We start from the raw sequence: 17,267 nt of genomic DNA on the forward strand, positions 1-17,267 counted from the left end.
TGAATAGCCAATGGAAATTGAGCCATATACATTCCCATTGTGTAGTAAGACACACTTGAGACTTCTGCTTGAATTGTCGATAAATAAACGCCACTCATTTGGATGATATTGTACAACACTCATTTCAGTTAGTGAACCTGACACATTGTTACAGTAAACAAACCCACACTCGTGTTTAAAATATTGTACAAGATTACTTTTCCTGCTACGATAAAAAGTTATCTTCGTATCTTGCTCCAGTAAGTTTTTTTTATTTAATCTTGAAGCTAACAATTCCGATGATTCCTTTGATAGGCCAAAATCTCTTACTAAGTTATTCAATTCCGCTTCAGTAAAACGTTGCAGTCCAGAACTAGAAATTAAATTTTCATTGTCTAAATCAACATCCGGGTCTTACTCCTCAAGAACATCTCTTACAAAATCTCTTACTAAGTTATTCAATTCCGCTTCAGTAAAACGTTGCAGTCCAGAACTAGAAATTAAATTTTCATTGTCTAAATCAACATCCGGGTCTTGCTCCTCAAGAACATCTGACATATCCCGATCATGCTCGTTCTCAAGTAAAGGAAGTCCTTTATAAATTGGCATGGCTATTTCACTGGAATGAGCAACTGGCCGAATTGTTGAGTCGAGATTTGGATACAATTTGGATAAAAAAACGCCAAGAGCTAATTTTTGGCGTTTTCCCTTGCTCCACTGTCGTAAATTTTCTACACATGACTTACACACTTTATTTGGAGTCCATGACTTGTCCTGATTGCAATTTTTAAGTCAAAGTATGCAAAGTACACTTTCTTAACGAAATCAGTGATATTTTCTTCACTGCCGACTAACATACAATTAACAAGACAAAAAAAAAACCAGAGACTTTATCGAAACGTTATAAGCGCTCATCATACTTTCACGATCGATTAACGATTGACTGATTTCGATCGTTCTTTGTCCGCCATGACGCATATAGCATTCATTTGTTTTAGGCAGTTGTCATCGCCTACTTTTCATCACCTAAATGTATTAGGTCGGTTATCGGCATCTCTCGCATTCAAAGCGCCAGTACCGGTGCAGAATCTTACGCATTTATTCGTTTACTAACAAGCGAGAGCGGTGAGCGCTCCGATTCTGATCTGCGCACCGCTTTGAATAATAGGCTATACCTTCGGGAATTTTTAGAATTTCTTGATAAAATGTTAGGAACATATTTTTAAAAGTACATACATTTAGAAAATAATATTAAAAAATTGATGTTTTTGATCCTCTAAATAGTACTGCCTCCTAAAAACTAACAAAATCTTACAAATTAGCAAAAAGAAAATGCCATAGAGGAAAAACCTGGCGTGATAGAGAAAAATGGGTTTGATATTTGAAATCAGCGCACCCAAATTAGTAAAAAAACTAGTGTCAGATCATAATCAGCAGAAATTTTTTTTTTTTTTTGTTGGCCAGTGGTATTCATCTGATATGCCCATCACGTGATATTTCTGAAAGAATTGCATTTCCTTTCCCTTCCGCAAGTGTTCGGGTGGCGCCACAGTTCAATTTTAGTGAATGCGAAAGTCGCTTATGTTTAAAGGGATGTGTTCTGTATCCTGGAATTGGATTTCTGTGTTTGCCTCGTTAGGTGTTTGTGAATAATTAGGCATCTTCATAAGTTGTGTATAATAAAGCGTATCTAGTTTATGAGTTACGATTGAAAACATGAGAATGGGTGAGCAATTTTTTTTTATTTTTATAACGAAACCTCAGAGTTGTGGATAAATGCAACATCAGTTGAAGGAAGGAAAGAACTGGAAAAATATTGAGGTTGCGAATTAGTAATTACACTGACTCCTTTTGAAAGGTGGAATTCATCGCTGAAAGCCTAATCTTCATACCAAACTATTTAATTTAAAAATTTTCGTCTACATATCTATTTGAAATAAAATGTTGAATATATTAAAATTGTTTAAAAAAAATTCTCCCCAGAACGTTATTTAAAATATAATCATCAATGTTTTCACACATATTCCCTAGAGGGGGGGGGGGATCAGGATACTGTCACAGCACTGTATGATTAAGTTTGCATTATTACTAATCAATTTTGCTCAACATTAGGCCATTATTTGTCATCACTCAAATATATCCATATCTAATATTTGCGTCTTCTAGGGCACTTCTGACTGAACTAATCCACCTAGATCTTGATCTTCCTCATCTTTTCCTGCCATCTTAGCATCAAATACCTGTTTTGCTAACCTATCCTCTCTCTTTCTGTTTAACTGTTGAAGTGACCACACCATCTTTGATAAACTCTGTTCACACATTCCTGGATGCCAAGAATGTCCAGTTCTGTCCTATTATCTTCATTTTTTTTTTTTTGAATATTATTGTGGGCTACTCCATGGAGTCCTTAGACTTAATTAGTATATCATCCTACCATTGATGGCATCTGTTAACTTCTTTGATTTCATTAAGAATTCTAATCTTGATCCACTGACTAGTACTCAGATCTATACATTAAAATCAATTTGAACACTTCCTGGTGTACTGCTAGTGTAGTGTTTTGGCTAATTTCACCTCTTATCACATATTAATGTATTCATCTGGCTCCCCACCATACCAGCTTTGCTTATTCTAATTCCATTTCCATATTTAATTTGCCACCTTCACTAAAAACTGCGCCTAAATAGCTGAAATATTTTATTTGTTCTGTAAGTTCTCCTTTGAAAATTCATAGTTGAATTTTTTCATGTTCTGCCCATTTTCAATGTTTTTGTCTTTTTATTGGTGATTTTCATGCAAAATTTTGTTACAACTGGTATTGAATTCAGGTATTGAATTGAATGGAGTAATTATTTCAAAAAATTGCTTAATGGAAAAAGCATTGATGGTAAAAAAAACACTGACCAGGTATGCAGTCAGGAATACATATCCATACTTGAAGTAGCAAAAGTCATCAAAAGCCTGAAATGTGGAAAGGCAGCAGGAGTGGGTGATATTTGACCATAAATGTTCCAGTATGGAGGTATAAAAGTCTTACAGTGGCTGCACTGCATAGTTTGGAAGGCCTGAACACAGGGACAAATTCCCAATGATTGGAGTAGAGCTCTCAGAGTACCCATATATAAAAAAGGGAAATAAAACTGAATGTAAGAATTACAGAGGTATTTCCGTACTGAGAAATGGTTGAGAAGAATTGTGGAAGAAAAGCTTGGTGAAGAACAAGCTGGATTCAGGCCAAATAGAGGCTGTCAGGATCAGATCTTCACTTTACGACAAATAGTCGAAAAAGCATGGGAATATAACAAAGATCTGTATTTAAGCTTTGTCGATTTGGAAAAGGCATATGACAAGGTGCCAAGAGAGAAGCTATTCAATACGCTACAGTTATATGGTGTCAATGGGACATTATATCAAGCAATACTTAGTCTTTATTTGAGTTGTAAGTCAGCAGTTAGAATTGAAGGAAGTACAGGAAGATGGTTTAATGTTAAATCTGGTGTGAGACAAGGATGTACATTATCCCCTCTGTTATTCATTATCTATATGGATCACGTTATGAAGGAAAGTGAAATTAAACCTGATATCAAAATTGGAAATGTTAATCTCAAGTCTTTGCTTTATGCAGATGATGTTATACTTCTAAATAAATCCGCTACAAGTCTGCAAGATTCCCTGACTAAAGTGAATAACTGTCATGATAGATATGGTATGAAGGTCAGTATTAAAAAGACAAAGACAATGAAAATAGGCAGAAACATTGAAAATATCAACTGCATTGTGAATGGAGAACCTATAGAACAAGTAAAACATTTCAGCTACTTAGGCATGATTTTTAATGAAGATGGTAAAATAAATATGGAAATAGACAACAGAATCAACAAAGCTGGCATGGTATGGTAGGAAATCAACTGAATAAATTTATATGGAATAAGAGAGAAATTAGCCAAAACACTAAATTAGCTGTATACACGACAGTATTCAAACCAATTTTAACTTATGGATCTGAGAAGTAAAACACTTGACCAAAGACTAGAGACTGCAGATATGAGAGTCCTGAGAAAGATTAGGGGCATGAACAGATGACATCAATGGCAGTATCATATTAAAAACGAGGTTATTAGGAAAGAAGTTGACATTGTCAGCATCCAGGAATGTGTTAGCAGATCTAACCTCAGGAAAGATTAGCAAAACAAGTGTTCTCTGCCAATTTCACTTTCTCTGGGTCTTTTTCCTGCCAACCTCCGAGGAAGATCAAGATATAGGTGGATTGATACAGTAAAAAGTGCCTTAGAAGATAGAAATATAAAATCTGATAATGTTGGAGTCTTGACAGATAACACACTGATTTGGAGGAAAATTGTAGATAGGAAATTAGTAATGATGTAATTTTTCATGTAGTACTATCATATCCCGTACACTTCTTGAAGATATATATCAGGAATTTGATGATGATATTGAATTCAGTTAGAGAACCCTGAACACTTGCACAGGAATTGTTTAGGAGTACATCATCTGCATCAAACAAAGCACTGTCTGATTTTACATCAGAACTCTTCCTGTATTTCCTTCAGTGTCAACTGCTGCCTTACAATTTAAGTATAGACTGTGTATCCCTGTATAATGTTCCATTTAACCCATATAACTGTAGCATTTAGAAAACCTTTTCTCTGAGTACCTTGTATGGCTTTTCTAGATCTACAAAACTTAAGTACAGATCCTTGTTGTTATATTCCCACAATTTCTCAACTATTAGTTGTAAAGTGAATATCTGATCTTGCCAGAATGAAATGAGAGCTTGATACAAATCATCTGGAATTTGACCTGATGAAGTCTTCTGAATTTTGCAGTATGGCTGCTAAATTCTGCTGCAAAACTTTTAAACTTCCATCTTTAAGCATTTCTGGTCAAATATCATCCTCTCCAGCTGCCCTTTATACATTTTAGGCTTTTCGCAACTTTTTCTACCTCAAGTATTAATATGTACTTATATGCATTCCTCTTGAATATTTTTTTACTTCTATTACTGCTTATTTCATTTAACAGTCTTTCAAAAAATTAAAAATAAATAAAATAATAATAATAATTATATTAATCATATCTTATCATATGACATGATTAAAAGTCTCAATCATTTCACCTCTCCTTCTATCCACCAAACTCTGCATTCCACATTCCTTCAGCCGATCCTCATAATTAACATTGTACAGTCCTGAACCCATCTTTGTTATCTGCCTTTGTACCTTTTCCACAGTTAATTTATCTCCTTCAAATCCTGGGGACCAAATCTGAGAACAATTGTCTAAGTGTAGTCTGATCAGGATCTTATACATTGGAATGATAACTCTTTTATCTCTGCAGGTCAGCATCCTTCTCATTATTGCAGCAATCCTCTGTATTACCTTCACCACCTTTACAATATGTCCCCTGAATTTCAGGTTTCTATCAATCATCAACCTCAGATCTCTTATCTCCCCTACTTCCTCCAGTATAGCTCCTCCAATAGCATGCAGCGTCCCATCGATGTGTCCCAAACCTCAAGACCTTACATTTTGCTGCATTAAACCGACACCCCCCAGCCATTTGCCCATCTGTCTAGCTTATTCAAATCCTCTTGCAGGGCTACCACATCTGCACTATTACTAATAACCCTTCCCAGCTTCACATCACAAACAACTGAATACTCCCTGCAATCCACTGACAATGGCATTGATATAAAGGTTAAACAATATAGGTCCCAGTACTGAGCTCTGTGGGACCCCACTTGTAATCCTCTGCCTCCTTGAAACTGCCCCACCATACACAACTCTCTAATACCTATCAGACAGCCAATCCTGTATCCAGTTGATCAACCTGACATCCAAACCCATGTGCTGATTACTCCAGATGTCTAGAATATCTGTATCTTCTGTTCTCACTTACCTTTATCATCGTTGTTATTTATCTTTAGCTTTAGGTTATTTATCTTCTATATTCTTAATGATGTCTTCATGTGACTTTAAGTTTAGCTACTTTTTACACATAACTTTTATGTCCCTTCCATTTTTCTCCATAATCTTTTACGGCATCGGCTGACTAATTTGCTAAGAACTTACAGTATGCCTTCTTCTTTTCCAGGACTGCATATTGACTTCTTGTGATCACCATGGTGTTGTTATTTTTATATCCTTGCAGACAACTTCACTGTATGTCTCTAGCAAAATCACTCAATGTTTTCTTCAGGGTTTGCCACTGAGATCCCAAGGTTTGGTTCTTGTTTTCAAAATATTCATTTTTTTCCCTTTAATAATGTGTGTATAGTTGCATCTACAGTTTACATGTAAAAGCTGCTCAGCATTAATTCCTTTTAAGACTTTCCTAATACTGTTCCTTTCACTGTAATGGTGATTACATTGAAAAGTGATGATACCTTCCAGTTTCATATTCCCTGTATCCTGAACCAACATGAAGATATTGCTATCAATAGTAATATAAATCAGTGAGGTTTTTCTTATTTCTTGTATCTTTTCATGTAAACTTGTGAGCATCTTTTTTGTTGGAGCATGGTTTTAGTTTAGTTTAGTGATGACTAGTCCATATCGTGAACAGAAATCTAGCAGGTACTTACTACTATTTATTAGCCTTACTCTTTCTTTCAAATGTTCCCAAAACTTGTATATACTTGATAGGATTCATTTCTTGCTCTGCTGTATGAATCTCCAATGAGAGCCAGCTTTTATACTTTACTATGTTTATGTTTTTATGTGCTATCTTCTCTAATGACTTGAAAAATTCCATGGCTTCTACCTTAGGAGGAACTTTGTGTAGGACCATAGATGAAAATTAGTTTTATTTTTAATTTCCCTATTTTGAAATTTGTCCATGTAACTCTGCTTGAAATTGCCATTCAATCAAGAAGTTTGCTGGTATTGAATGCTATTGCTACTCTTTTTTTTTTCCCAACATTATTGCCTGAATTTAATACCACATATTTATTATTTAGTACAATTTCACTTGTTTTAGTCTTCTTTGTCTTAGTAACACCAATTATGTCTGCATGATTCTTTTTCATTTCTTCTGCAAGTTTGATTTCCTTTCATACCATAAAATTTAAAATTAAAAATACTAGGGGACATCCCTGGAAGCTTTATAAGAAGGGTGTGAGCAGGAGCATAAGGAGCAAGTGCTTTGCATTGAGAGTGGTTGATGAGTGGAATGCATTGCCTGACATTGTGATGAATGCGGATACATTGAATGAGTTTAAAACATAGTTTGATGGGCTTTGCGTGTAACAGTGTGCACCTCCCATGATGAGTCCTTTGACTCCATGGAGGTCTGGTGTTCATAATTAACATCCAAAATATTCAGCTCTGTTGACCTGGCTCTTCAGTACAAGTCTGGCTGTGGGAAAGGTACCCAAGGAATGGAAGGAAGGTAAGATAATGCCACTGCACAAGGGCAGTAACAGACTGGAATATGTCAATTATAGGCCAGTTTGTGTGTCATCAATAGTTGTTAAGGTCTTGGAGAAATTAGTGAGGGGCTATATACAGCGTTGGGCAGATGAGGGTAATGTTATCTGTGAGAATCAACATGGATTTGTTAAGGGGTACTCTTGCTTTAGTAACATGATTGCCTTTTATAATAAAGTGACATTTTTTTGGATTTTGCAAAGGTGTTTGACAGGGTGCCACATGATAAGCTGATATTTAAGTTGCAGTACATGGGTTTAAATGTCAGGTTAGTCAAAAATGGATTGAGTATTGGCTGTCTAAAAGGTATCAGAGAGTTGTGTATGCTGGGGCAATATCAAGGAAGCAGAAGGTTACAAGTGGGGGGGAGGGTTCCACAGGGCTCAATACTGGGACCTGATTGTTCACCCTTTGCATCAATGACATTGTCAATGGATTGCAAGGGAATATTCAGTTGTTTGCTGATGATGTGAAGCTGGGAAGGGTTATCAGTAATAGTGCAGATGTGGCAGCCCTGCAAGAGGATTTGAATAAACTAGACAGATGGGCAAATGAATGAGGGGTGTCGGTTTAATGCAGCAAAATGTAAAGTCTTGAAGTTTGGGATCCATCGATGGGAGGATGCATACTTGATTGGAGGAGCTATACTGGAGGAAGTAGGCGAGACAAGAGATCTGCAGGTGATGATTGATAGAAAACTGAAATTCAGGGAGCATATTGCAAAGGTGGTGAAGGTAACCCAAAGGAGTGCTGCAATACTGAGAAGGACGCTGACCTGCAGAGATAAATAACAGTTATCATTCCATTGTATAAGACCCCGATCAGACCACACCTGGACTATTGTTCTCAAATTTGATCCCCAGGATTTGAAGGGGATAAATTAACTGTGGGAAGGGTATAGAGGCAGATAACAAAGATGGTTTCAGGACTGTACAATGTCCGTTACGAGGATCAACTGAGGGGATGTTGACTGCAGAGTTTGGTGGATAGAAGGAGGAGAGGTGATATGATTGAGACTTTTAAACTGTTGAGAGGCAGTTACAGGGTAGACATTGGGGAGTTCTTTTGCTTGGTGGAACAGTGGGAAGGAGCAATGACTAGGAGCCATCCCTGGAAGTTACAAAAGGAAGCTGTGAACAAGAGGGTGTGGAATGGTTTCTTTGCATGGAGGATGGTTGAACCGTCGAATGCATTGCCTGAGAGAGTGGTTAGAGCAAGAATGGTGAATGAGTTCAAGGAGTGGTATGATGGATTTCGTGTTTCCTAAGAACGACCTCCCATGATGAGTCTTTTGACTCCATAGAGGCCTGCATAATAATAAAAATAAAATATGTCTCACAGCTTTAATCAGATTCTGTGGTGGTAATAATATATCATGAGTGGATAAATTTTCTAGGCACAAGAACCACAGGACTTTTTTGCAAGCCACAAAATATTTTCTAAAAATTTATTATTAAAATAGTGAAATATAAATATAGACTATATAGAATAGAATATATAGATAACATAAGATTAAATATAGGCATATTTCTAAATACACATCTTACTCTTACATACATATCTCTTACTCTTTTCACAGAGCATTTATATATCTGTGCAAACTATTATGTGTATCATGAATTTTTGTCTTTTATGATAAAAATAATAAAAACCAAAATTGCCCTGAGAGCCACAGAAAAAAATCGATCAATCATTATTATTATTATTATTATTATTATTATTATTATTTCTTCATTTATTATTATTACTATTACTTCAATTATTATTATTACGGATGACTCCAGGGAGTCCTTAGACTCATCAATGGAGGCCCTAAATATCATGTCAACACAACTATTCAACATTCTCACAGTATCTATCATACTTTGCCTTGAACTCACTCACTGTCATAGCACCCACAACAGACTCTGGCAGCTTATTCCACTCATTTACCACTCTAAAAGTAAAGAACCCAGCTCTAACATCCTTGCTAACCACATTCTTGCCCAGCTTCCATAGATGTCCCCTAGTTCTCCCACCACCAGTTCTGATCTCAAAAATATCCTCTGAATTAACCCTATAGAAACCCTTTAGCAATTTGAATGTCTCAATCATATCTCCCCTTTTCTGCCGATCAACCAATTTCTGCAACCCACAAATCTTCACCCTGTTCTCATAAGGTTCATTCCATAGACCTGCTATCATCTTGGTCACTTGCCTCTGGATCCTCTCCACCCTCTCTCCATCAACAAGAAACCTAGGTGACCAAATCTGGGCAGAGTAGTCGAGATGAGGTCTTATCAAGGCTCGGTACAGAGGTACAATAACTTGCTTGTCTTTGCTCGTCAAAGTATTTTTCAACAACCAAGTGAATTGATGAGCTGATTTAGCTACTTTTGCAATGTGTCCCCTAAACTTCATCTCCCTATCCACCAACACCAACACTCTCAAGTCCCTGGCCTCATCAATCTCCTGGAGTACAGTTTCACCAATGTGGTATACTGCTGCTATTCTTTTCACCCCAAAATGCATAACCTTACATTTTGTCACATTAAATTGACATCCATTCTCCTTAGCCGAGAACTCCAATCTATCCAAATCATCCTGCAAGATTTTGACATCTTCTGCATTCACTATTGCCCAACCCAACTTTGCATCATCAGCGAACAAATGAACTGTTCCTCTTAGATCCTTCCCTATATCGTTAATGAACATATTAAACAGCAGTGGTCCAAGAACAGAACCCTGCGGCACACCACTAGTCACAAGCCGTCTTTTGGACTCTACTCCTGAATAAACTAATCTCTGATATCTCTCCATCAACCACCCACCTATCCATCTCGCCAACCCTTTATCCATTCCCATATGTTGCAGTTTACGGATTAGAATTCCATATGGTATCCTGTCAAATGCCTTAGCCAGGTCCAGCATTATCACTGTAAACCCATTACCCTTATCCAGTTCAGCTGTCACTGTTACAAAACTTGAGCTAGTTACTGAACTAACTCAAGTTTTATTAAGCTAGTTCAATAAATCTACCTGAATAAATCTATTGAGCTAGTTCAATAAATCATCGTGATCTACCCTTCACAAAGCCATGCTGGCCCCCATACAGTATCTCATTTTCATCAATCCATTCCTGTATTTTTTCCTTGACTACTTTCTCCAAGACCTTGACAACGACTCCTGATATGCTGATTGGTCGGTAATTTGCAACAGTAGTCTTGGATCCTCCTTTATGCAGTGGAACTATTTTCCCCTCTTTCCACACCTTTGGGACTAAACCAGACCCGAGACTCAGATTAAACAACATTGTCAAGGGTACTGATAATTCTTTAGCCACTTCACGTAAGACCCGTGCCAGTATACCATCGAATCCCACAGATGTATTCACATTAAGGTTCTGTAATAGACTATTCACTTCCACTTCATTCATCACAATTCCCATATAAACTAATGATTCCTTCATTCTTTCAATGTCACCACCTGGATGATATACTCTTGCGAAGTGCTCGCTCAGTAATTCCACTATATCGACTGATTCAGTGACCTCCTTACCATCGGCATTCCTTAAAATCATTTTGCTGTCTACAGTTTTTTTTGCTTGCAGCATATTGAAAGAACTGTTTGGGATTCTCTTTACTTGCATAGCTAGTTTCCTTTCATAATCCGCTATTGCTTTTTTTTACCACACTCGTTATCCTTCTGGCCTGCGCTTTATATCGTTCGTGTGTCTGCAGGTCACCTTTCTCTTTAAATTCCCTCCACAGTTGTTTCTTTTTTTGCAGCTCAAGCTTAATGGTGTTATTCATCCATTTAATCCCTACTTGTTTTACTATTTGGACCCTAGGTATACAATCAGCCAAACCTCCTGTAAATGTAAATGCTCCTTGACCACTTTTCATGCTCTATCGACATCCAGCCCTTGCAGTTTTACAAGCCATGGCACTGAACCAAGCAATCTCCTAAGCTTGTCATACTTTCCAGCATAGTCATCATCATCATCAAATTCCTGCCATGTACCATCAAGGGGTGTACAGGATATGAAAGTACTACATGAAAAAATTACATCATTACTAACTTCCTATCTACAATTTTCCTCCAAATTAGTCTGTTACTTGTCAAGACTCCAACATTATCAGATCTTATATTTCTATTGTCTAAGGCACTTTGTACCGTATCAATCCACCTATATCTTTGTCTTCCTCTGGGTAATTTTTCTGCCAACCTAGCAGAGAACACTTGTTTTATTATTATTATTATTATTACGGGTAACTCCAGGGAGTCATTAGACTCATCGAGGGAGGCCCCAAACATATTCATCACAACTATTCGACATTCATACAGTATCTATCATACCTCGCCTTAAACTCGATCACTGTCACAGCATCCACCACAGACTCAGGGAGTGCATTCCACTCATTCACCACTCTAAAAGTAAAGAACCCAGCTCTAACACCTTTACTAACCACACTTTTGCTCAGTTTCCTTGGATGTCCCCTAGTCCTCCCACAACCAGCCCTATTCTCAAAAATATCTTCTGAATTAATTTTATAGAAACCCTTTAGCAATTTGAATGTCTCAATCATATCTTCCCTTTTCTGCCTATCAACCAGTTTTTGCAACCCACAAATCCTCAACCTGTTCTCATAAGGTTCATTCCACAGACCTGCTATCATCTTGGTCACTTGCCTCTGGATCCTCTCCACCTCCTCCCATCAAGAAGAAACCTAGGTGACCAGATCTGGGCACAGTAGTTGAGATGGGGTCTTATCAAGGCTTGATACAGAGTAACAATAACCTGCTTTTCTCTGCTTGTCAACGTATTCTTCGGCAACCAAGTGATTTGATGAGCTGATTTGGCCACTTTTGCAATTTGCCCTCTAAACTTCAACTCCTTATCCACCAATGTAGTGAACTGCTGCTAATCTTTTAACCCCAAAATGTATAACCTTACATTTTGCCACATTAAATTGACATCTATTCTCCTTAGCCCAGACCTCCAATCTATCCAAATCATCTTGCAAAATTTTGACATCATCTGCATTCACTATTGCCCTACCCATCTTTGCATCATCCACAAACAAATGAACTGTTCCTCTCAGATCCTTTCCTATATCATTAATGAACAAATTAAACAGCAGTGGTCCAAGAACAGATCCTTGTGGCACACCACTAGTCACAGGCCATCTTGTGGACTCTACTCCTGAATAAAACACTCTCTGATATCTCTCTGTCAACCACCCTCCTATCCATCTCACCAACCCTATATCCATTCCCATATGCTGCAATTTATTGATTAGAATTCCATGTGGTATCCCGTGAAAGGCCTTAGCAAGGTCCAGTAGAATCACTGTAAACCCATTACCCTTATCCAGTTCAGCCGTCACTGTGTTATAAAACTTGAGCAAGTTACTGAGGCATGACCTACCCTTCACAAAACCATGCTGTCCCCAATACAGTATCCCATTTTCTTCTATGCAATCTTGTATTTTCCTCTTGACTATTTTCTCCAAGACCTTGATAATGATTCCTGTTATGCTGATTGGCCGGTAATTTTCAACACCAGCCTTGGAACCACCTTTATGCAGCGGAACTATTTTCCCCTCTTTCCACCCCCTTGGGACTGACCCAACCTGAGGCTCAAATTAAACAAAATGGTCAAGGGCACTGACAACTCTTTAGCCGCTTCACGTACAACATGAGCTGGTATGCCATCCAATCCCATAGATGTATTGACATTGAGGTTCTGTAATAGACTAGTTACCTCTACTTCATGACAATTCCAGTATAAGCTGTTGGTTCTTCCATTCCTGCAATGTCACCACCTGGATGATATACTCTTGCAAAGTGCTCGCTCAGTAATTCCACTATATCGACTGATTCAGTTACCTCCCTACCCTCAGCATTTTTTAGGATCATTCTACCATGAACATTTTTCCTTTTACTTGCAACATATAGAAAAAACTCTTTGGGATTCTCTTTAGCCTGCATGGCCAGTTTTCTTTCATAATCCGCTTTTGCTTTTCTTACCACCCTTGTTACCATCCTGGACTGAGCTTTATACTGTTCCTGCGCCTGCTGGTGACCTTTCTCCTTAAATTCCCTCCACAATTGTTTCTTTTTTTGCAGCTCAAGCTTAATAGTGTTATTCATCCATTTAGCCCCTACTTGATTTATTATTCAGATTCTTGGTATACAGTCAACCATTGCCTCCTGCAAACACTTCTTAACCACCTCCCATGCACTATCAACATCCAGCCCTTGCAGTTTTACATGCCATGGCACTGAGCCAAGCACACACCTAAGCTTGTCATACTTACCAGACCGGTAATTCCACATGTACCCTGTCTTAATTGTAAATTCCACTCCTTTAACCACCTCCCAAGTCATGACCTTATGGTCACTCTCACCAATTGGTGGCAACATGGTCATGTTCGTTACAGCCACATTCTCAGTTGCAATTACTAGGTCAAGCACTCTCTGCCCCCTGGTATTTTCCACTACATGCTGCCTCAGATAGTTGTCCCTTAATAACCGCATAAAATCCAATTCCTTCCTCCCATGTGCCCTCTCCTCTTTCCAGTCAATGTTACCATAATTGAAATCACCCATAATAATTACCCTCCTTCCACTCATTTCTTCTATTTGCCTATGCATACTATCCCCATCATCTATTCCATCACCTGGTCTATAGCAGCACCCAATTGTATATTTGTTCTGCTAGATTATATCTCACACCAAACAGCCTCAAATGTGCTCTTTCCTCTATCCTGCAGTTCAACTTCTATACTCCTTGGCTGCAACTCATCAGCTATCATCAATAACACTCCTCCCTCCTTTTTATTCCCTCTGTCACTCCTGAACACGCTATACCCGTCGCATTCAATCCCACTAGCTTTATCATCTTCTGTCAGCCCTGTTTCACTAATACCAACAACCTGTGGTCTGGAAGTGCCAACCAAGGCACTTCCAGACCACAGGTTGTTGGTTTTGCTAATCTTTCTTCGCCCATTCTATTTAAGTGACCATACCACCTGAGATTAGCTCTGCTAATGCATTCCTGGATGTTGACAATGTCAAGTTCTTTCCTAATATCCTCGTTTTTAATATGATATTGCCATTGATGCCATCTGCTCATGCCTGTAATCTTTCTCAGGACTCTCATATCTGTGGTCTCTAGTCTTTGGTCAAGTGTTTTACTTCTAACCCAGCTCTCAGATCCATAAGTTAAAACTGGTTTGAACACTGTCTTGTATATAGCTAATTTAGTGTTCTGACTAATTTCTCTCTTATTCCATATGAATTTATTCAATTGACTTCCTACCATACCAGCTTTGCTGATTCTGTTGTCTATTTCTATATTTAATTTACCATCTTCAGTAAAAATCGTGCCCAAGTAGCTGAAATGTTTTACTTGTTCTATAGGTTCTCCATTCACAATGCAGTTGATATTTTCAATGTTTCTGCCTATTTTCATTGTCTTTGTCTTTTTAATACTGACCTTCATACCATATCTATCACGACAATTATTCACTTTAGTCAGGGAATCTTGCAGACTTGTAGCGGATTTATTTAGAAGTATAACATCATCTGCATAAAGCAAAGACTTGAGATTAACATTTCCAATTTTGATATCAGGTTTAATTTCACTTTCCTTCATAACGTGATCCATATAGATAATGAATAACAGAGGGGATAATGTACATCCTTGTCTCACACCAGATTTAACATTAAACCATCTTCCTGTACTTCCTTCAATTCTAACTGCTGACTTACAACTCAAATAAAGACTAAGTATTGCTTGATATAATGCCTCATTGACACCATATAACTGTAGCGTATTGAATAGCTTCTCTCTTGGCACCTTGTCATATGCCTTTTCCAAATCGACAAAACTTAAATACAGATCTCTGTTATATTCCCGTGCTTTCTTGAGTATTTGTCGTAAAGTGAAGATCTGATCCTGACAGCCTCTATTTGGCCTGAATCCAGCTTGTTCTTCACCAAGCTTTTCTTCTACAATTCTTCTCAACCGTTTCTCAAGTATACTTGCATAGATCTTGCCAAGAACACTCAGTAGGGAAATACCTCTGTAATTCTTACATTCAGTTTTATTTCCCTTTTTATATATGGGTACTATGAGAGCTCTACTCCAATCATCGGGAATTCGTCCCTCTGTCCAGGCTTTCTGAACTATGCAGTGCAGCCACTGTAAGACTCTTACACCACCATACTTTAGCATTTCTGGTCGAATATCATCTACTCCTGCTGCCTTTCCACATTTCAAGCCTTTGATGGCTTTTTCTACTTCAAGTATAGATATGTATTCCTGACAGCATGCTTGGTCAGTGTTTTTTATCACTGCTTGTTTCATTTGGCAGTTTTTCCAAGTAATTACTCCATACTTCAAGGATATCTTTTTCTCCTGTTTTCATGTCCCCTTTATCATCTCTAACTCCTTTTACAGCAATCTTTTCTCCATTTCTAAGCTTCTTCAACAACCTCCAGAATATCTTACCACCTTCTTGATATTTATTTTCTATATTCTTGCCAAAGTCCTCCCATGACTTTTGTTTAGCTAGTTTTACACATTGTTTAGTATTCTTGCATTTGTCTCTGTATTCTCTAAGAGCACAAGCTGACTTATCTGACAGGAACTTTTGATATGCTTTCTTCTTTTCCTTCACTGCCTCTTTAACTTCCTGTGTTCACCAGGGAGTTCTGATTTTTTTTATCCTTGCAGACAACCTCACCACATGCCTCTCTGGCAGAATCAATCAATGTTTTCTTCAGAGTTTGCCACTGAATCTCCAAGGTTTGATTCCTGTTCTCAAGCTCTTTCATTTTTTCTTCAATAATCTATGTGTATTTTAGTCTACAGTTCACATCGGAGAGCTGCTCAAATTTTATTTGCTTTAAAACTTTCTTACATGTTATTCTTTTCAATATGAAATTAAATGTTATCCTGCTCAAGACTAAATAGTGATCACTTCCAATTTCAAATCCTCTGTACACTCTGGTGTCCTGCACCAGGGAGAAAACATTACTATCAACAATAACATAGTCAATGAGACTTTTCTTATTCCTTGCCTCTTCACTCCATATGAATTTGTGCACATTTTTATGTTGGAACATGGTGTTAGTAATAACCAGTTCATGTCCTGAGCAGAAATTAAACAGATATTTGCCATTATTATTGGCTTTGCTCTTTTCTCCAAATTTTCCGAAAATATTTTTATATGTCTCACAATCATTTCCTACTCTGCTATTTAGATCCCCAACAAGGACCAACTTTTCCTTTTTCATTGTGTCAGTTGCTTTTTCGAAAGCCTAAAAAAATTCCTCCACTTCTACCTTAGTAGAACCTTCTGTGGGACCATAGGCACAAATAAGTCTCATTGTCCAGTTCCCCATTCTCATGTTTGCCCACATTACTCTTCTTGAGACTGACTGCCATTCAAGAAGATTAGCCTTGTATTTTGTGTTGAATACTATGGCTACTCCTTCTTTTCCTTGATTGTCATTGCCTGAATATAGCATTTTGTATTTATTGCTCAGAAAGATCTCACCAGTTTTTGTCTTTTTTGTTTCAGTCACCCCTATTATGTTGATCTGTTACTTATCTAATTCCTCAGCTAGCTCCATTTCTTTGCCATTCAGGCTTCTTACGTTGATAGTACCGATCTTTAACTCTGGTGATGTTGAGTTTGGGTTTGTTTTCAGATTTGTTTCAGAATTTCCAGCATGGTAATTCCACATGTACCCTGTGTTAATCGAAAATTCCACACCTTTAGCCACCTCCCAGGTCAAGACCTTATGATCACTCTCACCAATAGGTGGCAGCATGGTCATATTCAT

At 37.7% G+C, this 17,267-nt stretch overlaps 1 protein-coding gene across 1 annotated transcript in view; it reads left to right on the forward strand.

Annotated features, from left to right (window-relative positions):
• Window positions 1–1,553: 1,553 nt before the first annotated feature.
• LOC150102395 (JNK1/MAPK8-associated membrane protein) overlaps window positions 1,554–17,267 on the forward strand; it is a 66,622-nt gene continuing 50,908 nt past the window's right edge. The window contains exon 1 of the mRNA XM_090399375.1: window positions 1,554–1,705. Coding sequence (XP_090255501.1) covers window positions 1,696–1,705 — 10 coding nt within the window. The 5' untranslated portion in view covers window positions 1,554–1,695. The remainder of the gene's footprint in view (window positions 1,706–17,267) is intronic.

This window comes from Typopeltis vanoorti, chromosome 10, assembly GCF_054136105.1.
Source record: "Typopeltis vanoorti isolate ZY-2024b chromosome 10, IOZ_Tvanoo_1.0, whole genome shotgun sequence".
In the NCBI taxonomy this organism is placed as follows: Eukaryota; Metazoa; Arthropoda; class Arachnida; order Uropygi; family Thelyphonidae; genus Typopeltis; species Typopeltis vanoorti.